General features: G+C 44.2%; 1 protein-coding gene across 2 annotated transcripts; it reads left to right on the top strand.

The window, feature by feature from the left end:
• Positions 1-4,259: 4,259 nt before the first annotated feature.
• On the top strand, positions 4,260-25,830 carry LOC135965439 (uncharacterized). Of its 2 annotated transcripts, none has more exons than XR_010578370.1 (5): positions 4,260-6,007; positions 15,923-15,965; positions 18,291-18,361; positions 19,453-19,477; positions 24,901-25,830. XR_010578370.1 is itself a non-coding variant. In XM_065522222.1 (5 exons), exons 1-5 carry the CDS (start codon positions 15,938-15,940, stop codon positions 24,984-24,986), a joined length of 297 nt encoding a protein of 98 aa, XP_065378294.1. In that variant the 5' UTR covers positions 15,456-15,937; the 3' UTR covers positions 24,987-25,830. The 2 variants fall into 2 exon arrangements, 1 of the variants encoding a protein (XP_065378294.1); XM_065522222.1 differs by lacking the exon at positions 4,260-6,007 and adding an exon at positions 24,172-24,258 and having other exon boundaries at positions 15,456-15,965.
• Positions 25,831-26,176: the final 346 nt, after the last annotated feature.

Consider the following 26,176-nt stretch of genomic DNA (forward strand, 5'->3'; position numbering starts at 1 on the left):
AAAATAGGGTGATGGAGGGGGCGCCGGAGAACCCCGGGGCCGCTCAGGCGCCAGGAGACCCGGGGGTTGCCGCGGCTGGTGCCCACTGAGGCCCGGGGAGGGGGCCCCTGGCGCCGCGGGGGCGCGGGCGCTCCTCTGCTCAACTCTCGGGGGAGCGCGGCTCTCGGCTCCTGCTCCTCTGCCGCCGGCCCCGGCGCTGCCCAGTAGACAGCTGGACTTGGTGGCGGGCGCCTGTAGTCCCAGCTACTCGGGAGGCTGAGGCAGGAGAATGGCGTGAACCTGGGAGGCAGAGCTTGAAGTGAGCTGAGATTGCACCACTGTACTCCAGCCTGGGCCGCAGAGCCGGACTCCGTCTCAAAAAAAAGAAAAGAAAAGAAATTATCAAGTTTTACCTGGTCCCATGTGCTTATATTTGCATATGGTAGTGGTGATTTTTGTGCTCCCATATCCTCCCTGGCCATCCCTCTTCTTCCTTCACAAGGTCTGGTAATGACTATTGCACTCTCTAAGGCTTAGAGATAATGTTTTTTTTTTGTTTGTTTGTTTGTTTGTTTTTTTGAGACGGAGTCTCGCTCTGTCGCCCAGGCTGGAGTGCAGTGGCGCGATCCAGGCCCACTGCAAGCTCCGCCTCCTGGGTTTACGCCATTCTCCTGCCTCAGCCTCCTGAGTAGCTGGGACTACAGGCGCCCGCCACCGCGCCCGGCTAATTTTTTTTGTATTTTTAGTAGAGACGGGGTTTCACCGTGGTCTCGATCTCCTGACCTTGTGATCCGCCCGCCTCGGCCTCCCAAAGTGCTGGGATAGAGATAATGTTTTTTAGATTCTGAATGAGTGAGATGACTCAAAAGTTTGTCTTTCTCTGTCTTCCTCTGCCTAGCTCATCTCATTTACCATCGTGTCCTCCCGGTGCAACCGTGTGGCTCCACGTGGCATGATTTCCTTATACTTTTCTGGTTGAAAAGCATTCTGGTGTCTACGCATAGGACAGCTTCTTTATTCCTTATCTGTAATGGACAGGTAGGTTGATTCCTTATCGTGGCTCTTGTGAATAGTGCTGGAATTCATACAGGAAAGCAGATCTCTCTTCTGTGTCCTGATTTCAGTTGCTTTGAGTGTATACCTAGTAGGAGAGTTGCTGGTTGAAACAGTAGTTGTAGTCCGAAGGTTTGGAGGAAGGTCCAAGTTGTTTCTGTAATGTGTATACCGATTTACCTTCCCACCAACTGTGGAGAGGAATCTCTGGAAACTCACACCAGTAATTGCCTTTCTTTTACTATTTTTCATCTTTTTGGGGGTAACATTCATTGCAACCAATGTAAGGTGCTGTGAGTGTGGTTTTCATTTTCTTTTTTTCATGATTAGTGATGTTTACTGAGTTACTGTGAACTTGTTTCACTTTGATGTGTAAGACTGGGTGAAGGACCTGAAGACATGAGGTTGATAAAAGAGAAGGTAAAAGCGAAGATTCTCAACATCACAAATCCTTACAAAAACATACATCAAAACCATACTCTGATACTGTCTCGCTCCAGATAGAATGAATAGTACCAATATTTGATGACAATTTCATTGTTATAGAATTTGATGTTATAGTCTATAACAATGAAAAATATATATATAATGAGATATATAAATGAATGAATATATAATTAAATATATAAAATGAAATATATATATATATATATTTTTTGAGATGGAGTCTTGCTCTGTTGCCCAGGCTGGAGTGCAGTGGCGCAATCTCAGCTCACTGCAAGCTCCGACTCCCGGGTTCATGCCATTCTCCTGCCTCAGCCTTCTGAGTAGCTGGGACTACAGGTGCCCACCACCACGCTCAGCTAATTTTTTGCGTATTTTAGTAGAGACGGGGTTTCACTGTGTTAGCCAGGATGGTCTCGATCTCCTGACCGTGATCCGCCTGCCTCAGCCTCCCAAAGTGCTGGGATTACAGGCGTGAGCCACCGCCTCCTGACATTTTGATATATTTTTATGTAGCCTCATGATCAAATCATCATATCTGGCATCTCTGTGACCTCCCACAGTTATTATTTCTCTGTGGAGAGAACATTCTGAGCCATTCTTTCCAGCTTATTTTGAAAAATTTGCTTTGATACTGTGATCTGAGTCACCTTGCTGTGGTATAGAATGCCAGAATGGATTCCTCTCATCTGAGCATCACTTTGTACCCATTACCAATCTCTGCCCAGGCCCCCTCCTCCTCCCAACCTCTGGTAACCACTATTGGATGTTCTACTTCTAGGAGTCAATGTTTTTTGGATTCCAGGTTCCTGAGGTCATGCAGTGTGGGTCTCTCTCTACCAGGCTCATTTCATTTCACCTATTGTCCGCCAGGTGTCTCCACATGTCTGCAGATGATACGATGTCTGGAAGTGTTAGAGCTGAAAAGTATTTCATCGTGTACATGTACTGCAGGTCCTTTATCCCTTCATCTGTGGATGGACAGGTAGGTTGATTCCGTATCTTGGCTATTGTGACTAGTGCTTCAGGAAACGTGGGAAGGCAGATAACTCTTAGACACCGGGATTTCATTTCCTCTAAATGTGTACTCTGTGGCGGGATTGCTAGCTGGAGTGGTAGTTATACTTTTAATATATTCAGGAACCTACAAGTACTTTTTATAGTGTGTATTCTTTTTTTTTTTTTTTTTTGAGACGGAGTCTCGCTCCGTCGCCCAGGCTGGAGTGCAGTGGCCGGGTCTCAGCTCACTGCAAGCTCCACCTCCCGGGTTTAGGCCATTCTCCTGTCTCAGCCTCCCGAGTAGCTGGGACTGCAGGCGCCCGCCACCATGCCCGGCTAGTTTTTTGTATTTTTTAGTAGACATGGGGTTTCACTGTGTTCGCCAGGATGGTCTCGATCTCCTGACCTCGTGATCCGCCCGTCTCGGCCTCCCAAAGTGCTGGGATTACAGGCTTGAGCCACCGCACCAGGCCTTCATAGTGTGTATTCTAATTTACACTCCCACAAAGAGCGTACAAGAGTTTTCCTTTCTGCAAGTCTATTGCCTTCTGGCCATTGCCTTCAACAATTTTGATTTTTGTTTTTCGTAATATTCATTCTAAGTGGTGTGAGACCATATCGGAGTGTGGTTTTGATTCACATTTTTGTGAGGATGTGTTACTGTTGAGAAATTTTTACCTGTGAGTCAGATTCATGTCTTCTTTCCACACATGTCTGTTCAGGGCCTCTTAGCTTGGGTGTTCCTTGTTGTTTTTCACTTAGTAGTGTCAGTTTATTGTTATGTGTTAGAAAACAACCTTTTTTGGATATAGGATTTTCCATAATTCTCTCCCAATCTTTAGGATGCCTTATTTTTAGGTTTATTTTTTCCTTCTCCCTGTAGAAGTTCTAATGTTTTCCTATTTATGTTTTCTATTTATGTATGTTAGTGGTGATTTCGCATGTTTTCTATTTATGTATGTTAGTGGTGATTTTGGTGTCCAACCCCCCCACCCGCTGCCACAAGGAAAATGTACACACATACATATGTGTGTGTGTGTATAATGTGTGTGTTATGAGGGGAACTACGCCCACAGACAATGCAATGGCTTGGCTATATCTATATATATGCATATACACCATACGTATATGCATATACACTATATATATGCATATACACTATATATATAGAGAGAGAGAAAGAGAGACAGAAAGAGAGAGAGCCAAATCATTTACAGCAGTGGGGAGATTGGACACCAAAATCACCGCTAACATATGTAAGTAGAAAATATGCGACACTAGGAAAACTTTAAAACTTCTACAGGGAGAGGGAAAATATACACCTAAAACCAAAACATACATACATATGCCCACAGGAGCATTTCCCACATTTAGGAAAAGATGTATCTAAAAGAACCATCTGAGGGAGCCCCAGCTACCATCTCTGGGTCACACTGGGAACATCACAGTCTCTCTAGCCTCAGTCAAGTTTCTGTCCTGGGAAACCCTGAACTCTTGTTCCTTCTATGACCTTCAGGCTAGATCCACCTGTCCTGTTAGCAGGAGATGGGCTTCGACTCCAGGTCAGATTGAATGCACATATTGTGATAGCTTTGAATATCACTTAATAGCAGAGTGTACATATATCATCACAGATGGGAATGGAGAATGATATATATATGTATACAATATATATGTTCACACAATCATATATATGGTTTTCTGTGTGTATATATAATATATATAATGTATGTATGTATAAAAGAAAAATTTGAAGTTACACAAAATATAAAGAATAGCCCAACAATCCCTCTGCACACATCATCCAATCTCAACCATATCTTATTTATCTGTTATCCTAATCCCTCATAATGATATGAAAAAATTCAAACATTAAATCACTTCACTGATTTCTGCTTCACTATATGCATACACTTTTAGTGTTCCCAAACTCTTTTGTATTAAACTCTTTTTCATTTCGTCTCTTAAGGATCTGGCTCAGATTCTAAGTGGCATGAGACTGTATCTGAGTGTGGTTCTGATTCACATTTTTGTGAGAATGAGTTATGTTGAGAAATTTTTACCGGTGAGTCAAATTCATGTCTTCTCTCCTGAGACAGACCTTGGAGTCACGCATAGACTGTCTGTCCTGCTGGATTCTCTATATTATTCGAAGCCGATACAAAGGCCCCACTCTGTACTGGGGGTGGAAAAGAGAAACAGTGAAGGAGCTCCTGTCAAGCCCTTTTCAAACCCTTCAGTCACTCACCTGTGCAGAGAAGGGGGAGAAAGGGAGGTCAAGCCAGTGCAGGGTACCCCCAGAGTCGCTTCCTGAGACCCCAAGCATGAGGACACAGCTCCCCTACAAATCCATGATGCTCCTTCACTACTGTGTGAGATGGATCTTATTCATTTGAGGATGTCCCTCATTCCTGAGTGTCCCCAGGCTCACTGAAGTCTCTGCATGAGCAGCAAATGACCTGAAGATGCAGGAGAGGGTGCCCAGTACAGGACCTGACTCGGAGGCAGAGGGAGCCTGATGCTGGGAGTCCTGTGCATGCTGGGAGATTATGAACACAGTCACATCTCACTGTGGACATCTCTCTCTGTTTGTCCAACATCCTTGGAGTCACAAACATCTGCTTCCTTTGAGTCTCAGGAGGGAAGCCCGGTTTGCAGAGAGGCCGACTGAAATGAGCAGTTATGGGGGAGGTGACCTCACTCTCAGAGCTGCTCAGGAGAGCTGGGGATGGGATACATGGGACCCAGTGACCAACAAGAAACTCTCATACCACATACATCTCTGAGTCAGGGCTAGACCCTGGGCTTGGCATAGGTGAGGTCAGCACCTCCTTCCTCCTCCATCAGCTCCCTGGAGAGATACTGAGCCCCGAGAACTGATTGATGCCACTGTATACATGATCCAGGTGAGAAGCTTTGAGTACTGTATGAAATTAACATTTTAACAACAACAAAAAGAAATGTTCACATTTATGTGTCCTAGGGAAATTAGGTGTTTACTGAAGAAATGAGAATAGCAGTCACTTGCTGATCTAGACTTGGTGCAGCAGTGACAGCACCAGGCAGAGAGAACATGGGAGGTTTTAGCCTCAATTACCCATGGGTCTGGAGCGCCACGTAAACATCACTGATTTCCGCACATCCACTACAGCAACAGAGAGCCTCATCCTCAGGTCGCATTCCAGAGATGTGCAGAACCCCTGCATTGGTCAAGGCATCTTTGGACTCAGCGAAGCCCCTGCATTTCTCTTTTTGTTTGTTTGTTTGTTTTTTGAGACAGAGTCTTGCTCTGTCACCCAGGCTGGAGTGCAGTGGCGTGATCTCAGCTCACTGCAAGCTCCACCTCCCAGGTTCAGGCCATTCTCCTGCCTCAGCCTCCCGAGTAGCTGGGACTACAGGCGCCCGCCAGCATGCCTGGCTAAATTTTTGTATTTTTAGTAGACACGGGGTTTCACCGTGTTAGCCAGGATGGTCTCGATCTCCTGACCTCGTGATCCGCCCGCCTCGGCCTCCCAAAGTGCTGGGATTACAGGCGTGAGCCACCGCGCCCGGCCAAGCCCCTGGATTTCTAATCCCCACGGTGGACTTGAGGAGTACAGTTGAACCCAGAGAAGATTGCCTGGCTTCTGCTGATACCACGTGGTCACAAAGTCATCAACACTAAAGCCACTGCTCAGGGCACAGGCAAGTCTCGCAGAAGTTCTCAGAGATCAAGATAGGGAGGTGAGCGACTCAGTGCAGACTGGGAGAGCAAACCAGGAACAGAGGTGCTCATGGGTGAGGCAGCGAGGATACAAGTCTAGCTCTTCGAAGAGAGGAACAGAAGGCACTGACCCAGGCTGGGGTCTGCCCAAGACATCTGAGGCCTGCCCCACGGCCTCAGCCACAGCTGCAGCAGGTGCCAGTTCAGCCTTCCTCACACCTGCCAGCATCCCTGTAATGAAGTAGTCAACCCCACCAAAAATATGTATGGATTCTCCTGTCTTCTTCACTCGGGGGCTGTCTCTCCCTATGGGTCCTAGTGCCCCTCTCTCCCTGGTCAGCCAGTAGCTGCATGCGCAGCCAGTTCCAGGCCCTCAGCCAGCACATCTGCAGGACTGGCTCCCCAGTGGACACCACTGTCACCCCACAGACACCCCTCCCCTTTCCTAGCCTCTCATTGTAGGGCCTCCTGCTAGCTCCAGTGGGAGCCTCTTTCCATCTTCCCAGACGCTTCCTAGACCCCTAGGTGGCAGCACAGCCTCAGCCAAGGACACTACCACCTTCCTGCACTGGGGTTCTGTGGCTCCACCCCAAATTTGAAACTTTCCACTAACCCTGGAGCCACTGCTTAGCCCATACCTGGGCCCCCTGAGGGGCAGCAGCACAGACCCCCGCCTTTGACCACTGTCTCCAGTTTGGAGGCCTGGCACCTCCAACTCCAGTCCAGCCCCAACCTCTGCTGTGGGAGGCCAGCCAGCCTCGGGCACCAAAACACGTTCAACCTCGGGGGGCCATCACTCACCACTTCTACCTTGACCCCACAAGCGCCCACCCTGCCGTATCCCCCCGGGCCCATCCACTGCCTCTGGCTCTGCAGCTGCCACCTACACATCCAGCGCCATGGCCAATATTTGGACCCACGTACATTCTGGTAAGATGAGAGGGACAACATTTTTATCCCATTTTTCCACGGATCAGGAGCGCTTTCTGTTTATGAGGCTGTGTTCAGCTGTATGCCAGAGACAATCAGCCTCACCCATAATGCTGGGGTCCAGAGGTGGACAGAGGGGTTCTATGGACAAACCGGCATCTGGGTAATGAGGCTCAAATCTCTGAAGGTCCATCCTCCCTGTCCTAGGTGACAAACACAGTGGTTCTGCCCGAGTCCATTGTACCAGTTGCCATGGTAACTCCCGATGTCTCTACTGCCGCTTGTGCAGGAGAAGGTGACCTCGGGGTCTGGGGCACAACAAGAGCTTTACAGGGGGAATTCTGCATGGACAGGTTGGGGAGTTCCTGCTCCGTGATGTCCCACAACCCTCCCCGCCACCTGGACTGTTGAAAAGCTCCAATGGTAGAAGGCAGGAGAGGAGGAAACACTAGATAGTTTCTGTGATCTCAGAAAATCACCCATGGGGGTCCCCGTGGTCCTGAGTGGGATCAGCTGTAGGAAAGTCACATCCATGGAATCAGCATCCCCCAACTCCCCCAGAGCAGGCAACGGTGTTTTTCCAGCAATGGTGGAGCCTTCCCTTCACGTTCTCACGCCCCACAGAAAGGTTTGCTGGCCTCGGGCCCTCATTTCCCCCCATCCCTACCTCCCACCTCCTGACCTGAACACTGAAGGTGCACGTACCTACCTGTGAGTGACTCAGGCCAGATCCTCGCTGGAACTCCTCTGGGACCTGTGTCCTCACCTTAGTGCCTCATCCCTGGGTCACAGCGGGCCTCAGGCAGCCGCAAGCACAGATGATCGGGGTTGGAGAGAGGTGACTGGAGAGGAAAGAGGAGGTTTCTGCTCTGATCCCTCAAACACAGAGTCCATGCTGTAGAGACTGTCTATCTGCTTGAATGCTCTCCAGCCTCTGGCCAAAAAGAAAACTAGGAAAGCCTCATTTCCCTTCATCCAAATAATAATAATAATAAAAAGTCAGCTCCACGGGCTCTGGGTTTTGCTCATCTAGATAACGGGCGACACCGCAGCGGTATCTCGAGGTGTTTGTTTTTGTTTTCAGCATTCCTGAGACTTCAGAAACATTCCGTGGAGAATTGAGAAGAGAGTATTGTCTGAGCCAGAAAGTGCGTCCCTGTGGAGTTTGTATATGTGAGTTATTTTAATATCTAAACATTGTCAGAGAACAAGACTCCGAGCAGGCGGAGGTTTTATCCCACCTCCCCACCTGTGTGTGTCAGTGTGCAAAGCACTGCGGTGCTCAATCACACAGTAATAGCCTCGTCCTCAGACTGGAGCTCAGATATGAGCAAAAGTCCTTTGTTGGACCAGCCTTCCATCAATCCAGAGGAGCGACTCGGGACCCTGGAGCCCTGGTCATGAAGTACATTTTGGTAGTGGCTCAGGAGATACCAGGGAGGGCTCCCTGGCTTATGCCGGTACCAGTATATCCAATAGAAATCAGCATGGAAGCCACTGCTCAGGGTGTGGGGGAGTGTGGCTGGTGCTCCCAGAGATGCAGAGAGGGAGGGCGGCTGAGTCAGCACAGGCTGGGAGAGGGAACCTGCAGACACAGGCGCACATGGCTGCTGGCTCACCTACCAGCATGAAGTTGCTGAAAGATCTGAACCAGAGGGGTCTGCTGAAGCCTGGGGGACCTGACCTGGACGTGGGAGGCCTGTCCCTACCTGAGAAGTGAGAGAGGAGCAGCAGGAGGACAGGAGCCATGGTGGACACAGCCCTTCTGAGGTCCAGAGCTGGAGTGGGCTGCTCCGGGCCTTTCTCCCCTCCACTGACCTCACAGAGGAGGAGTTATAGGTGCCAATGTGTCTCCCACATTGCCTGCTTCGACCTCACTCCGTGTATTTATTCAAGTCCTAGGGGCTGGCGGACCGGGGAAGTCTGACAGGCCAGACCTGGGAAGAAGTGGGTGCTGGAACCACACCCAGGGAGGGCACAGCTTCCAGGTCAGCCTCAGTGAGTGCAGGCTCCAACGCCCAGCCCTGGGGAATTTGTGGGATAGGAGGGGGTTGGCACAGCTGTGGCTGCCCACTACACAGACCCTGGGAGAGACCCGTAGTGTCTCCTGCTGCTCTCTCACCAGACTGCATTCCCTCAGTAGAAATCATGTGAGTGGTGTCGGCCTGAGAGCCCAGTGAGTGTCAGTCTGGAAGCATCCATGGCCACGCCCTGGGTCATGCCCCAAGTTACTGATACTAAAAAACATCATTTTTTTTTTGTATTATACTTTATGTTCCAGGGTACATGTGCACAATGTGCAGGTTTGTTACATATGTATACACATGGCATGTTGGTGTGGGCACCCATTAACTCATCATTTACATTAGGTATATCTCCTAATGCTATCCCTCCCCCCTCCTCCCACCCCACGACAGGCCTCGGTGTGTGATGTTCCCCTTTCTGTGTCCTATTGTTCTCATTGTTCAGTTCCCACCTATGAGTGAGAACATGTGGTGTTTGGTTTTCTGTTCTTGCAATAGTTTGCTAAGAATGATGGTTTCCAGCTTCATCCATGTCCTTACAAAGGACATGAACTCATCCTTTTTTATGGCTGCATAGTATTTCATGGTGTATATGTGCCACATTTTCTTAATCCAGTCTGTCATTGATGGACATTTGGGTTGATTCCAAGTCTTTGCTATTGTGAATAGTGCCGCAGTAAACATACGTGTGCATGTGTCTTTATAGCAGCATGATTTATAATCCTTTGGGTATATACCCAGTAATGGGATGGCTGGGTCATATGGTATTTCTAGTTCTAGATCCTTGAGCAATCACCACACTGTCTTCCACAATGGTTGAACTAGTTTACAGTCCCACCAACAGTGTAAAAGTGTTCCTATTTCTCCAGAGCCTCTCCAGCACCTGTTGAAAAACATCATTTTTCAATACTTTTTTTTTGTGTTACCAGAAGGACATAGGCAAAATATCACCCCCATCCAATGAAAGGAGGCTGCAGGGAGGCTGCAGAGGGCTCTGGGAGCAAAGTCCTGGGCAGCTCCTTCCACGGAGGCCAGGGAAGGAGGTGATTGTGACTTGGGTCTCACTGGGTTGTGGGGTCCTGCTCTGGAACAAATACTCACACAGCATTACTAGGGAGAGATAGGGCTTTGGAAAAAGAAGAGACATTTTAAATGCCATGACATGCTGAGGCGATGACGGAATACATCATGGACGAGAAGACTGAACAAGTGAAGTGTAAGTGTCAAGTCAGGTAAGGACATTGGAGTCCAGACTGTAAGGTCCTTGTGTGTCAGAGTGAGGGGTTTGGTTTGATTCATTATCTGAGTTTGTTTCGGGTTGTGAACTGGAGGCAGAATAGATGAAACTGACAGTTTAGAAAGACATCCTTTGGTGTCAGGTTCAACAAAGAGCCTGAAGGCAGCCATGCAGGAGAGGGGTTATCAGGAGGGTTGATGGTTGATCCCAGGGATTTGGAGGAGGAAGGAGAAAGAGCCCAGGAGAAACCACAGGGTAACTGTGTCCCTAGAGGAACGGTGAGAGAGGGATGGGGATAAAGCTGAGTGTTGTAGACGGGTTGACCAGGTGGGTTTTATTGTTATTAACTGTCTTGCAGAGAGAGAGAGAGAGAGAGAGAGAGAGAGAGAGAGAGAGAGAGAGAGAGAGAGAGAGATTCTCCTGAGAGCTGGCAGGGCCAGGCCACACTGTCCACCTAAACTCTGCTGCTTATTCCAGTACAGAAGAAGGTGACCATTAATCCCAGATGGTGGGGCCGGCTGAGTGAGCACAGACTTCAGGCAGGACCCTGGAAGGGAAGACGGGGCACGCAGCTGCTGGCACAGAGCCTGACACAGGAAGGCATAGCCACTCTTTTATGATGATGAGTGACGCATCCCTGCCTTGACATCTGAGGAGCCTGTGCTGTCTCCTTTGCTGACACCCAACTGTGCACTTTCTCAGGAGAAAACCTGTATCAATAGTCAATAATAAATTGTACCTAGATCAGTCTCCTCTGCTGATACCCAACTGTGCACTTTCTCAAACCTGTTTCAATAGTCAATAATAAAATGTACCTAGATCACCTCTCTACCCGTTGCTGGAACTTTTACCTAGTGTCCTTTATGAAAGAAATACCTAGTGTCTTTATGTAAGAAACTATTTCAACATTTCTTCAAATTATCTCCTGGGTTAATTGCTGAGTTTTGTAATTATTCTCCTATAGATATGTTTGAAGTTTATCATTTTTAGCGAGACTAGAATAATAAACATTCTACGCTACTTTTAAAATTACATAAGCAATATATTTGATCTTATTAATTATAACCTTGATAATTTTATTATTTATTCCAATAATTTTTAACAATGTTTTAATTTTCTTCATATATAGTTGCCTTTAAAATGTTAACACATTTGTATAAACTTTTTTTGCTCTTCTAATATCCTTGGCCTCTTATTTCTCAGAAACAAATTTCTACCACAGAGAAGAAATATTAGAAGTTATATCAAAAATGGAGTATGTTGTGAATTTTAAAAACCTTTTAAAATATGGCTTTTTAAAAATTTTATTTATTTTTTATTATACTTTAAGTTCTGGGATACATGTGCAGAACGTGCAGGTTTGTTACATAGGTATACACATTCTATGGTGGTTTGCAGCACCTATCAACCCATCATCTACATTAGGTATTTCTCCAAATGTTATCCCTCCCCTAGCCTCCAACCCCCTGTCAGGCCCCGGTATGTAATATTCTCCTCCCTGTGTCCATGTGTTCTCATTGTTCAACTCCCACTTAAGAGTGAGAACATGCGGTGTTTGGTTTTCTGTTCCTGTGTTAGTTTACTAAGAATGATGGTTTCCAGCTTCATCCATGTCCCTGCAAAGGACATTAACTCAATACCATTCAGGACACGGGCATGGTCAAAGACTTCATGACTAAAACACCAAAAGCAATGGCAACAAAAGCCAAAATTAACAAATGGGATCTAATTAAACTAAAGAGCTTCTGCACAGCGAAAGAAACTATAATCAGAGTGAACTGGCAACCTACAGAACGGGAGAACATTTTTGCAAAAGATGGCTTTTAAGTAATTTTACACAGCAGGTTGTCTATTAATATGTAACATGCTAACAGATCTCTTTGATCAACCCTATTTCCTTGAGATTAAAAGTAGATTTAGCATTTTCTTCAAGAAGCTATTTTTATTCTGTTTCTGTAATGTGAAATTTTACTTCATTATAAAGTGATCTCTTATGTCTGTCGTTAAAATAAATCAAATCAGAAACTAAATCCAGATCTGGGAAAACGACATTTTATTTTATTTATCTCTGATGCATCTTATAATTTTTTTTTTTTGCTATGAATGTCTATGTGGATACTCTTCACTAAGAAAAACAGATTCTTGGCCGGGTGCGGTGGCTCATGCCTGTAATCCCAGCACTTTGGGAGGCCGAAGTGGGCGGATCACGAAGTCAGGAGATTGAGACCATCCTGGTGAACAACGGTGAAACCCTGTCTCTACTCAAAATACAAAAAAATTGTCGGGCGTGATGGCGGGCGCCTGTAGTCCCAGCTTCTCGGGAGGCTGCGGCAGGAGAATGGCGTGAACCCGGGAGACAGAGATTGCAGTGAGCCGAGATCGCACCACTGCACTCCAGCCTGGGCGACAGAGCGAGACTCCGCCTCAAAAAACAAACAAACAAAAAAACAACCAGATTCTTTTGGAATACATTACCTTTCTACACTACATTTATTTCTTAAAATTGGTAAGAGCAACATGTTAAATGCTAGCAAAACTAAGAGCCCTCAGTTCGACTCCCCATCCTCGCACTCACGAAATTTACTTCTAAGCTCACTAGACGCAAGTTCCATGAAGCTAGAGTCTGTTTCATTCATCAGTGTATACCCAGCACCTGACAAAGGAGTACATGGTACAGAGTGAGTGTGCCACAAATATTCGTCAATGATTAAACAATTCTAACCAGCAAGTGAACAGAAACACATGACTTTGAATAAAACGGCATGAGATAGCAACTGTTTTGTTATGCAACAAGAGTGTTTATAAAAATTCTAGGATTATTATAAGTAGATAAAAAATTAGATAAAAATCATTTCCTCCAAAAATAAAGAAATTCTCATAATGGAGAAAAATGAAAAGCTATAATATGTAATCCTACCATTAAAATATTAGCTAAATGGGCTGGGCGTGGTGGCTCACGTCTATAATCCCAGCACTTTGGGAGGCCGAGGCAGGCAGATCACGAAGTCAGGAGATTGAGACCATCCTGGCTGACACGGTGAAACTCTGTCTCTACTAAAAATACAAAAAATTAGCCGGGCGTAGTGGCAGGTGCCTGTAGTCCCAGCTACTCGGGAGGCTGAGGCAGGAGAATGGCGTGAATCCGGGAGACAGAGATTGCAGTGAGCTGAGATCGCGCCACTGCACTCCAGCCTGGGTGACAGAGCGAGACTCCGTCTCAAAGTAAAAAACCAAAACGTCTAACCTACAGTACCTATTAGATAGTTAACATTTGTGACATCCTCATGATTTTGTTCTGATATATGTATTTCACTCAGCATTGTTGAAATCAACTGGAATAAAAGCCAAATAAAAACATTCTTTTATATATAATTTCAAAAATTATTGTTTGAAATTTATCAACAGAGTCATAACATCATTGTGTTCTTAAATTAGACAATTCTTAGCACATATAAAAACATATTAACCTCTTTCAACTAGGACAATGTCAGGATTTATCAAAATTCTTCATCATCAATGTTTTATTTCAAAATCTTGATTGTTAAGTACTGTAAAAATGCACCCTAATCAAATGATGTGTTTTTGGTCTGGGAAATTCAAGGAAAAAAATACTTGTACAATTAAATTTCATATCCTAAACATTTAAGTATTTTAGCCTGCCTCTCTAAACTTAAGATATCAGTTCCTCTAATAGAATGAGTACATTTTCTCACTGTATTTCCTACTTCTTTTTAAATTTTCTCCTCCAATTGGGCATTCAGAAATGTGAATCTGTTTGTTGCTTTTTTTTTTTTTAGTTTTGCTGCATTTCTGAGTATACAAATACACATATAACTATAGTATCAATGTGTGTGTGTGTGTGTATATATATACATATATAATTTGTGTATATACATATATTTGTTCAATCTGGAAGCCACTGAAATTTTCTGTTTATAACAACACAGAATGACCTATCCTTTCAGCACCTACCCCCATTATACCCTCTGTTTTATAATCGCTGGACAAAATATAGCATCATCTATATTAATGCAGATGGTATACGTCATTCGTGACCTATTTATTTGTTCTAGAAATTTGTACTTAACAATGATAGACATTTGTACTATAATATTTATATCATGAAGGGTACCTATTCTCTTTGAAACATAGCAACTCTCTCATCTTAACCCTAAAATTTTCATTTGTTCTATTTATGTTAGGGCAGGTCATGTTCCTTTCAACAGCTTGTTCTCTTGAGCGTATCATAAAAGGATTTGTGATTGGGTGTTGATTTATCAGCTGGAATACACATGTAGTTATACATTTTGAAAGTTATCTAAAATTCTGCATTCAGAAACACTTTAATTATATGTGTTAGGCAGGGCGTGGTGACTCACGCCTCTAATCCCAGCACTTTGGGAGGTCAAGGTGGGTGGACTGCTTGAGTTCAAGAGTTGAAGACCAGCCTGGGCACCATGGAAAAACCCTGTCTCTATGAAATATTAGCTGAGCGTGGTGGTAAGAACCTGTAGTCCCAGCTACACAGTAAGCTGGGATGGGAGGATCACCTGAGCCTGGAAGGTCAAGGCTGCAGTGAGCTGTGATCACACCACTGCACTCCAGCCTGAGTGACAGAGACCCTGTCTCAAATTTAAAAATTATATGTATTCACCCAAAGTGTTCACCCCCCGAGAAGATGCACTGGTGAAAATATAGTAATTTTTTTGCTTTAAATACTCAGTGAATGGCCAGCCATTTCCATATACAACGGTAGACAAATTCCTCTGTGAATTCACAAAGTTTGGGAGATAAATAATTGCATAGTAATATATAGAGATAAGTGGAAAAATTAAGTTTGATAATTATATTGTAGAGAAATACGATTTTTATAACAATATCAACTAACACTATCTTTTATCTAATTCTGAACAGTTTATTGGTTCTAGAAACAGTAGATCACTCAGGAATGGTAGAAATATGACTTTTTAGGGAACTACAACTTTCCAAAAATGTGACTTTAAAAAATGTCACTTTTTACAGAAATATGACTTTTATAACTGAATATCCATTTATGCTGTCTTTAATTCTGAACAGTTTGCTTATTGGTTCTAGAAATACTAGATGACTCAGGAATGGTAGAAATATCTGGCAATGGAATTTCAAATTGAGAATGGAACTTCTGGTTGTTACTAACATATTGGTTTTGCCCCTGCTCAGTTTGAAATTCTTGCCATTGAGTATATTTTGGGGTACACAATTTCTCCTCCTAAAACTTATTTTAATAAGCACAGAATAATAATTAATGAGCTTGGGTGTTTTTTTTGTTTTTTTTTTGAAGTAAAACGCCTAATCTTTAATGACACTCCTGTGCGTGTGAAAGCACTCTTGTTGGTGAAGCAGAAAGTGGACCTCACAATATGCATTGTGACTTTACCCTGAGACGTTGATGATGCTCCCGTCGCCATGGTTATGTGATTGGGTATGTCTTGCCCTCGGTCCTAACTGCCACTGTCGGTGCTGAGTTTTTCAAAGCTCATAGCAGGTTGAACATGCTTGCTGTCATTTTCACAGATTCTGGTCTTTCTTATGGGGAACCTGAGTTCCTGCATTAAAGGTATGTTGACATTGGCCTGGTGAATGCTGTCCTCTCCAATGTACTAGTTAATATTTAAAAATACATTTCATTAAAAAATTCTCCTCTGCATTTTTCATACGCAGTTATACATGTGTTTTCTGGTTATATTTTATTCCTCAATTTATATATTTGAGTCTAGTATCAAGCAGGATGCCTTTGAACTTTTCCTTTATTTAAAAGACATGTCTTATTTCCTGTTATATCTGGCGCCCCTCAAACCGCCCAATTAGGTATCCTTCTGGGAAAAATATGGCAAAGTATGTTTTAATGCAGTTTTTACCTAATTAAGAACCTATTAAAATCATTAATTTTAAAAACTAGAAGCACAGCTAGAATGATGCAGATGTCTTTGAGGCTTTTAACACAACAAAGCGTATCTATCTTTGTCTTTTGTTGTTGTTTGTTTGTTTGTTTGTTTTAGAGGTGGAGTCTCGCCCTGTCGCGCAGGCTAGAGTGCAATGGTGTGATCTCGGCTCACTACAACCTCCGCCTCCTGGGGTCAAACAATTCTCTCGCCTCAGCCTCCTGCGAATAGCTGGGATTTCAGGCGCTCGCCATCATGCCCGGCTAATTTTTGTATTTTTGTAGAGACGAGGTTTCACCATGTTGGCCGGGCTGGTCTTGAACTCCTGACCTCAGGTAATCCACCTGCCTCAGCCTCCCAAAGTGGTGGTATTACAGGCGTGAGCCACCACACTGGGCCCTGGCCTGTTTTTAATATGTCCTTCCTCCTTTTTCATGAAATGTGTATTCAGTTTAGTAAATTTGGAATATGTCATTTATATTCACATATTCACTTTTTGAAAAGAAGTAAGAATGTGTGTTGTCTATGTGTTAGTGTGTGAAACAAAACACACTTTTATTTTTATGGTTGGGTTTTATCCAAGATCATAGAGATAACAATTACAGTCAATCACCCAACCTACTTACCTTTCCAAAAGTAAATATAATCAAGTATAATCATTTTTTCTCATCCAAAGAGTAGTTCATATTTCAACAAAGATAGAGAAGTGAAATGAATCGGTAAACACTACTAACCAAGAACATACAGATTTACTCACACCAGGAAACACATAGGTCATATACATATACGTAAAGATACCTTTAAAAATAATAAGATGATAATTGTAGACGTTTGCATATAGAGTGTAGCTTTGAAAAACTGTTAATACTGTTTTTGATGGATTGTGTGACTTAGTTCTCCTGACTTATCATTCTCAGTTCTTTTCAAGGAGGTTGTTGCTTCCATGACTCAGAAACAACAGAAAGTTAGAGGCACTTAACATTTGTTAAGAATAAATAAGGTGGCCGGGTGCGGTGGCTCATGCCTGTAATCCCGGCACTTTGGGAGGCCGAGGCAGGTGGATCATCTGAGGTCAGGGGTTTGAGACCAGCCTGACCAACATGAAGAAATCCCGTCTCTACTAAAAATGCAAAATTAGCTGGGTGTGGTGGTGCACACCTGTAATTCCAGCTACTCAGGGGGCTAAGGCGCAAGAATCACAGAACACAAGATGCCGCTTCACAATTAGCCTCAGGTGTCACCCTTGTGGCAACTGTCTTGTACGGCTGGGTTAAAGAGCCTCGGTGCTCATATGGGGTCATCTCCTCACCCTGCCTTCCCTCACTGTGGGTAGCTTGGGCTGAAATTAGACCTCACCTTGCTAGGTGATCTAGACCTGGCTGAAACTAGGCCCCCTCACGCAATGATTGCAAACACAAGGGATAGGAAGGGAAGACTAGAAGGAAAATGTACGATTTACAGTGGACATTTTAACATGTATTTCAGTATTTTCTAGTTTTTAATAATTGATTTATAACAAAGAATTGAATACATATAATTTAACCCTGGTACCTGATATTGAATTTAGTTCCTCAATAAAAGTTTACACATAAACAGGGGCTGAACCCTATACCCCAGATGTTAAATGTTACAGCAGCGGATGGGGGTCTGTGGAGGCTGAAAGGGAGGTGGTCAATGGCAAGGAGTCAGTGGCAGTTCTGCTGGACTTTAAAATGGGCTGAGGGAGTGACAGGACTCTGTGGTTGAATGCTAGCATGTATTTTAGTATTTGCTCATTTGTAGTTTGCTTATTTCGTGTTGCTTTCATTTGCTATTACCTGGAAAGACGAAGGTTCTATTTCTCATTTCCTTTCTGCCCATCTCTCTGCCTTCCCTGGTCCATGGAAGAGGATGGCCCAGGAGAAACTCAATTCATGCTGGTTAACCAACCACATCCATAAGTTCTAGCCCTTGGTTCATGTCACCACCAATGAACTGACAGTCATGCTGCATCCTTTCAGGTTCCCCAGAAGATCAACAGAAGGCGGATTCCAAAGACTGGGCAAGTGAGGACCCCTTCTCTATTACCAAGGTAAAGTAGCCTGTCTTTGCCTAAAATATGTGTTATTTTCTTGGTTATTTCATTTTTCAATTGATATCAGATAGGGAAAAATAATCAGGTGCATTGTAGGTGTTAGATAATGTTTCCTTGGGGATGGAGGGGGTGCACCTCACCCACTGACACCTGATTCAAGAGGAAATCCTGAACTGGCAGGGCCGGGTCACACATGGCATGTTAGGGGACACTTTCCTTTTTTTTTTTTTTTTTTTTTGAGACGGAGTCTCGCTCTATTGGCCAGGCTGGAGTGCAATGGCGTAATTTTGGCTCACTGCAACCTCCGCCTCCTGGGTTCAAGTAGTTCTCCTGCCTCAGCCTCCTGAGTAGCTGGGATTACAGGTGTGCACCACCATGCCCAGTTAATTTTTGTATTTTTAGTAGAGACAGGGTTTCACCATGTTGGTCAGGCTGGTCTCAAACTCCTGACCTCGTGATCCACCCGCCTCGGCCTCCCAAAGTGCTGGGATTACAGGCGTGAGCCACCGTGCCCGGCCAGGGGACACTTTCTTCTGCAACAAGTTTTCCACTTTAAGAATTTTGTGGCCGGGCGCGGTGGCTCAAGCCTGTAATCCCAGCACTTTGGGAGGCCGAGATGGGCAGATCACAACGTCAGGAGATCGAGACCATCCTGGCTAACACAGTGAAACTCCGTCTCTACTAAAAAATACAAAAAACTAGCCGGGCGAGGTGGTGGGCGCCTGTAGTCCCAGCTACTGGGGAGGCTGAAGCAGGAGAATGGCATGAACCCAGGAGGTGGAGCTTGCAGTGAGCTGAGATCCAGTCACTGCACTGCAGCCTGGACGACAGAGCCAGACTCCGTCTCAAAAAAAAAAAAAAAAAAAAGAATTTTGTAACTGCCACCCCAAAATTGTCTTGACAAAGATATTTTTCAACAGAAGCTGTTGTGCTTTCTACATATGAACTCTACTCTAGATTTTGGGACTTTAGACTTAAACATTCTTTCCCATCTTGGTTACCGAGAGCCCCTAAGAGGACAAAAGACCTGTACGAACAGCCCACAGTATGATCTCATCCTCAGAGTGTTTTCTTTCTTCTAATTGCAGGTGACTCCAAAGAACACAATTAATGGTGTGTATTCTGAAATCATTCACTGGGTGTAAAAAAAAAAAAAAAAAAAAGTGTATGTATAAGAAATGTGGAAGTTAATTGCTGACTTTCGTCTAGAGAATCTCTGTGATCCAAGACACCTGGAAAGAATGAGAATTTGAGGTGGACTAAAACTGGTTTTGCAGGTGACAAACTCTTGTCACCTACGTGCAATCCCTGGAAACAGGCGTATTCACTTTAGGTGGTGTGGATTTGTGTGCACCAAGGTAGAAGGTGTCTGTGTGTAGGTCTGTGATGTCTTTGTGAATGTGTGTCCAACACACAGGTGGGTGCAAGCTTAAGGGGTCTGCACACTCAATGAAGGTGAGACTGGACTTCATTATTCATACATTTTCAATAATCTATTGTCTCTGTAACATGAAATTAATGATGTAATACCAATATTTCCCTAATATTGAATCTTGTCTCTCAATAAAGAGTTGCTTAAAAGCACATGAGAAGTGCTACTCAACAAATGATGTATGTGCTGTAGCTGCAGTTAAAGCATTCATTTGGGAAGTCATAAGACTTATGACTAAAGTTATGACTTATGCTCTAAACTCAGCCATGAGTTTTGTAAGACAATTGAAGGGGAGGATAAAAGACCTGATTTGCCTCCTCTGTTCAGTGGTTCTGTTATATGCCTTGTGAAGTACAGTTACATGGGAAGTTGATGGAGTAAACACAACAAAGAATTGAACAGGCTAATTGAATCCATAAGACTGTGGTGAGGTTAGTGAATGAGATGGGTCATTTATTTTTTAACTTTTATTTTAAGTCCAAGGGTTCATGTGCAGGTTTGTTATATAGGTCAACTTGTGTCACAGGAGTTTGGGTTCAGATTATTTCATCATCCAGGTACTAGGCCTAGTATACAATGGATCTGTTTTTCTGATCCTCTCCTCCCACCCACACTCCACTCTCAAGTAGACCCAAATCTGTTGTTCCTCTCTTTGTGTCCACGTGTCCTCATCACTTAGCTCCTGCTTATAAGTGAGAACATGCAGTATTTGGTTTTCTGTACCTTTATTAGTTTACTAAGTATGATGGCCTCCAGTTCCATCCATGTTCCTGCAAAGGACATGATCTCATTCTCTTTTATGGCTGCATAGTATTCCATGGTGTATATGTACCACATTTTCTTTATCCAATATGTCATTGGTGGGCATGTGGGTCTTTGCTATTGTGAATAGTACTGCTGTGAACATATGTGTGGATGTCTTTGGGGTAGAATGATTTACATTTCTTTGGGTATATACCCAGTAATGGGATTGCTGGATTGAATGATATTTCTGTTTTTAGCTCTTTGAGGAATCACCATACTCCTTTCCACAATGGCTGAACCAATTTACACTGTCTCTAACAGTGTGTAAGTGCTCCCTTTTCTCTGCAACTTTGCCAGTATCTGCTATTTTTTGACTTTTTAATAATGGCCATTCTGATGTGTGAATTGGTGTCTCATTTTGTCCCACCAGTTTTTTTTTAACTGTTAAGTTCAGGGGTACATGTGCAGGTTTGTTACATAGGCCAACTTGTGTCACGGGAGTTTGTTGTACAGATTATTTTGTCACCTGGGTATTAAGCCTAGTACCCATTAGTTATTCTTCCTGATCCTCCCTCCTCCCACCCTCCCCCATCTGATAGGCCCCGTGTGTGTTGTTCTGCTCTGTGTGTCCCTGTAAGATTGGTCATTTTTAGGTCAAATTTTACACAGTGTGTTCTTTATGTGCTTTCTTCTAGTACTTTCTATTTTTTGTTAATAACTAGGCCACTGCTGCTAAAATCTCTACTAAAAGTGGGCACATCTTTGTGATAACAAACAGAAGCCTGTAAAGTTGTGACACCTTAAATTCTGCCAAGTTATGAGGGCTTTGCCTGAGACCTGGATGACAGAGTTGTGTAAGAATATGGGGTTCCTCTGAAGACTATTGACCTTTCTGAGAATAAAGATCTTATTTGTTTCTATTACATAGTGTTAAAGCAGGGACACGGTGGTCTCTAAGGCACATAGGAGGCTCTGAGAACAGAAAATGAGATCTCTCCAAACTGGAATGTAAATCTCCATTTCTGTATGTAGGATCCCTCTGAGAGCAAGCAGGGGTTCACAGAAGGATACAGATCACTAAGAGAAATAAATAACGGGAAACACAGGTTTACAGCATTTAGAAGAAAATACCAAGATGAACATATTAATATCTAAAGTGAGTTTTGATGAAAACAATTTAAAAATTTTTTTTAACTCAAAATGTAAATATCAGGACCGTGTGACTTACTTTTATTTCTACCAAATAATAAAATAAAGACTGGCAGTCCTGGGCACACACTTCCAGAGAGTACACAGAGCAAACACAGCCATAGTGGTTTATCATTTTAGGAGAATCTTGATTCCACTCCTGCAATAATAGACTTGACTGGCAAAGGGGAAGGACAGAAACATTTCTCTGAATGTAGAACCCAAAATCTGAAAACAAATGTTAGTGATCTAGAGTTGGACTTAAAAAAACAGTAGGATGAACAGTGGTATTTTATGAGAGGACTTTCATAGGGCTCACGAGAGAGAATAAATGGGATTTTCACTAGTGAAGGATTGGGAGAAGAGGCAGAGCCACTGGGTTAATGGAAGGGACATCTGGAGACAGAGGGAAAGGGGGATCAGAGTGAACCTGAATGAGAGTCCTGGGGCAGAGTTTCCAGGCTGTGGCTCTGGAGGGGCCTTTTTTTTTTTTTTTTTTTTTTTTTGAGACAGAGTCTTGCTCTGTCTCCCAGGCTGGAGTGCAGTGGTGCGATCTCGGCTCACTGCAAGCTCCACTCCCCAGGTTCACGCCATTCTCCTGCCTCAGCCTCCCCAGTAGCTGGGACTACAGGCGTCCGCCACCACGCCTGGTTGATTTTTTGTATTTTTAGTACAGACACGGTTTCACCATATTAACCAGGATGGTCTCGATCTCCTGACCTCGTGATTCGCCCACCTCGGCCTCCCAAAGTGCTGGGACTACAGGCGCCTGCCACCACGCCCAGCTAATTTTTTGTATTTTTAGTACAGACAGGGTTTCACCATGTTAACCAGGATGGTCTCGATTTCCTGACCTCGTGATCCGCCCACCTCGGCCTCCCAAAGTGCTGGGATTACAGGCGTGAGCCACTGCACCCTGCCAGAGGGGTCTTTCTGAGAGGAGATAGGACTGTCCCCTGCCACAGCAAGGTCAAGGAATGAATGTGGAGTTTGTAAAATAGAAAGTGATCTTTGATGAGGAAAGAATGAGCTGATAAGGGGCACACTCCATGCTGGTGCACGTGCTGCCCATTCTTAGCCACATCTTGTTCCAGGTGGCTCAGATCAGCAGTCAAGGAGAAAGTGGGAGAGGCAGACTAAATTCATTAAACCACCAAAGCACCAGCCCAGATGGCCACTTTTTCAGTTAATTCGCATCAGATACTTATTGAGGTTTGATAAGTAGGAGAGAAGTTACTTGCAGAAGCAGCTTGTGATAGATGTTTTGCATAAGGCCTGAGCAGTCTTGGAGACAGGCAGACACTGGCCCCTCACTGTGGTCACCGGAGGAAACAGTTACTGAGAGACAGCTGACAGGGTGAAGGGAGTGGGGGAGGAAGGCCACGCATTTGTGCTTCCAAAGGTCCCACAGATGACATCCTTTAAAAACAACTGTGTGATATTTGGGGTGGAAGATTTGAAAGGCAGAGGAAAACAATGCTTTATAATTAGGGACCTGTCTTCATCTCAGGCAACTCTTCCCAAGCGCAAACTCTGTCTTTCCACATACCTTGGAATAAAAGGATTGGAGAAAGAGAGTGAAGGGGTCCCTCTGATCAGTGGTCCAGGGCATGATACAGAGGTCTCAGTTGTTCAGGAATCTCTGTCTCTGGGGAACCAAATTCATTTCCCCCCCAGATCCTTCACTCACTGGAATCGGATTCTGCAAATCACTCACCATCTCTAAGTGATACTCAGTGCCCCCGACTGGAAAATCTGAGCGGCGGCCCCTCCTCTGCCCACCCTGCCGGGCTGATGTGGGGATTCCCGGAGATAATAGCAGATGTCCTCCAGAAGTTGTAAGGCATCACACCCACGTAAAAGATGAACAGGGACCCATCCTCCACTGGCCTGGAGCCACCCAAACAGCCTCTCCATGTTCAGCCACTACTAAGTGTCCAGCTTATTCCTTCCAGCATTTAGTAAACCCTTACATATCACTACTGAAGTTCTGATTCTCTTTCTTAATATTCTCCTACATGTAGTGATTTTTCTAGCCCCATACTGTGATATTAATAAGTAGGCCCTATGAACGTTTCAACATGACAGTGCAGAGATCTGAGGACCGAGGGATTGCATGACCTTCCCAGGTCCACGTGTCTCTAGTGGGACTGGGGTTCAGGCCCCCACTACATCAACCCTCTGCCTTTCTGTATCGCCTCATCTATGTGAAGGCATCGCCCACGCAGTCTTTCTAATCCACGTATAAAGTGCTCACTGAACTCCATGATCTTCCTGAGACCCAACTTTGATTCACATGACCCTGTTTGGAAGCCAGTAAACAATGGGATCAGAAGTTAGAACTCAGAACCAATGATCGCAATTCTCCCTCTGGTCTTTCTGTCAGTAACATATCAGTGGCTCTCTGCGTTGCAGAAAGATTAACCAAGATCTTCTCTGACAGAGATTGTAAGAAGATACAGCGTCTACACCAAGAGGCACATGACGCAACCTGGACTCTGGGCAAACCACCGGGTGACCCTACATGAAGGTACCATGGGAATTTATTAAGTTGATTTAAGAATAACAATTGTGGGTTATATTCAGTGTCCCATATGTTAGAAGAAGCTACAGAGGAGGTTAAGCCATATGTTCAAATGTGCCAAAATTTTTATTTGCCTAGTCAAGAAGTATTGCTGAAATCACAGAATTAAATATACATTTAAAAGTCAATTTTGGTTCACATTTAATAGTAAGACAATCTTTCAAGCTAATGTCTAGACATTACTCAATTGTTGAACATTATTGTGAAGAGATCTCCCTGAAACAGTGGAGCTATAATTTTATGTTTCTTTAACCAAGAGAGTTTTAGATTGACATAAAAATCGAGCATGTAATACACAAAGTTCCCATATCATTCCATTCTCTCACCCTACCTTATAATTCCACCTAGTATTCCCATCTTACATTACTGTGTTACATTTGCTAAAATTAATGGGTAAATATTGATACTTTAGTATCAATATTTGTGGCAATAATACTTAGAATTCAATAATCTAACCAAATTAGATTAAATACAGATTATAGAAATGTCCCATATTTTTCTCCTATGACTTTGTATAATGCTTTTACCAAGTAGAAAGTTCCTAAGTCTACCCACCCAAGTAATTTTCTGACCCTGTTTTCTTTGCAGTGGGGGCCTATCTGGCCTCCCCAGGATGGACCGGAGTATCAGTAGTGCCTGAGTTCATCACAGGACAGCTACTCAGGACACCCTGATCACCATTAGGTGGAATTGAAGGAGCCAGAAACGGGCGCAGTGGCTCCTCAGGAGAGACTCTCCTGAATATATAGACATGGGAACCACCTTCAGCATCAAAAAAGGAAACATTCTGCATGCCCATATCCAGAAAAATCCCCACTCGCTGTAACTTGCGGTCTACGAAGAGCAAAGTCAGAGGCACCGTGCTGGCAGAGAGGCGGCCTCCAGCCCTCAAACTCACAGTCCAGAATCCACGCTCTGTGGTCAGCTGGATCCTTCCTTTGCGGTGAACAGATTCTCTGCAGACTCCCAGGTCCCATTCTGTGCTTGTTCCCACGTCCACCTCCCAGTAGTGGCAGTCACAGGTAAAGCAAGGGGAACCCAGGACACACATGGACAAGTCAAATCTCTCGGCAAGGTCTTGCCGATTCTGTCTGATGCACCCACTTCGGACGCTCCTGAGGTCGTCGGAAATGAGGAGGAAGTTGTTGGCTGTGTTGGCATCCAAGGTCATATCCACTGTGAAAAGGAAAACAAGTTGCTCAGCAAATGGACAGAAGCCAACCCCATGTCTCTCCTCTATTTCCAAGGCCCAAATATCTCTTGACTTTAGTTTAATTCTGTTTCTTCCTCCGAAATCAAAACCTTTTATGATAAATATTCCCTATTTCATATTCTCATAGGTATGCTTTGTGGCAATATGTGACTCTTATTCACAGTAGCAATTCTTATTTTACTTTATGTCACGTGTTTGCTTCATTGAACTTTTCTTCATTTAGAGTGGAGGGTCTCTGAAGGCAGACACCATGACCCCCTTTCTACCACCTTGATGCAGGAACAAATAAATAATAATTAAGACAATGCAAGTGGTCAATATTAAATATGTTTCTGCTTCCACATGTTATTACTCCAATTCAGTATATAGAGCATGATTCCAGGCTTTTGTTATTTTCCATGTTTGTAAACAAATTAACTGTGCCCAGTTCTGACAGCAGATAGAATATCTCTGCAGCTGACGGTGTGATGACAGAGGTGCCGATCCTGGACATTAGGAGGCTCCAAGGCCAGGAGGAGGAGGGGGCCTTAGATGAAAGAATGTTTTCCATTCTACATGGGAGGTGAGACCTTAAGCAAAGCAATGGTAAATTTTGGAGCCAGGAGAAAGGTATTTGAAAGTTGTTTGTCATAACCGACTGATTGCAGAGAA

This window comes from Macaca fascicularis, chromosome 10, assembly GCF_037993035.2.
Source record: "Macaca fascicularis isolate 582-1 chromosome 10, T2T-MFA8v1.1".
NCBI lineage: Eukaryota > Metazoa > Chordata > Mammalia > Primates > Cercopithecidae > Macaca > Macaca fascicularis.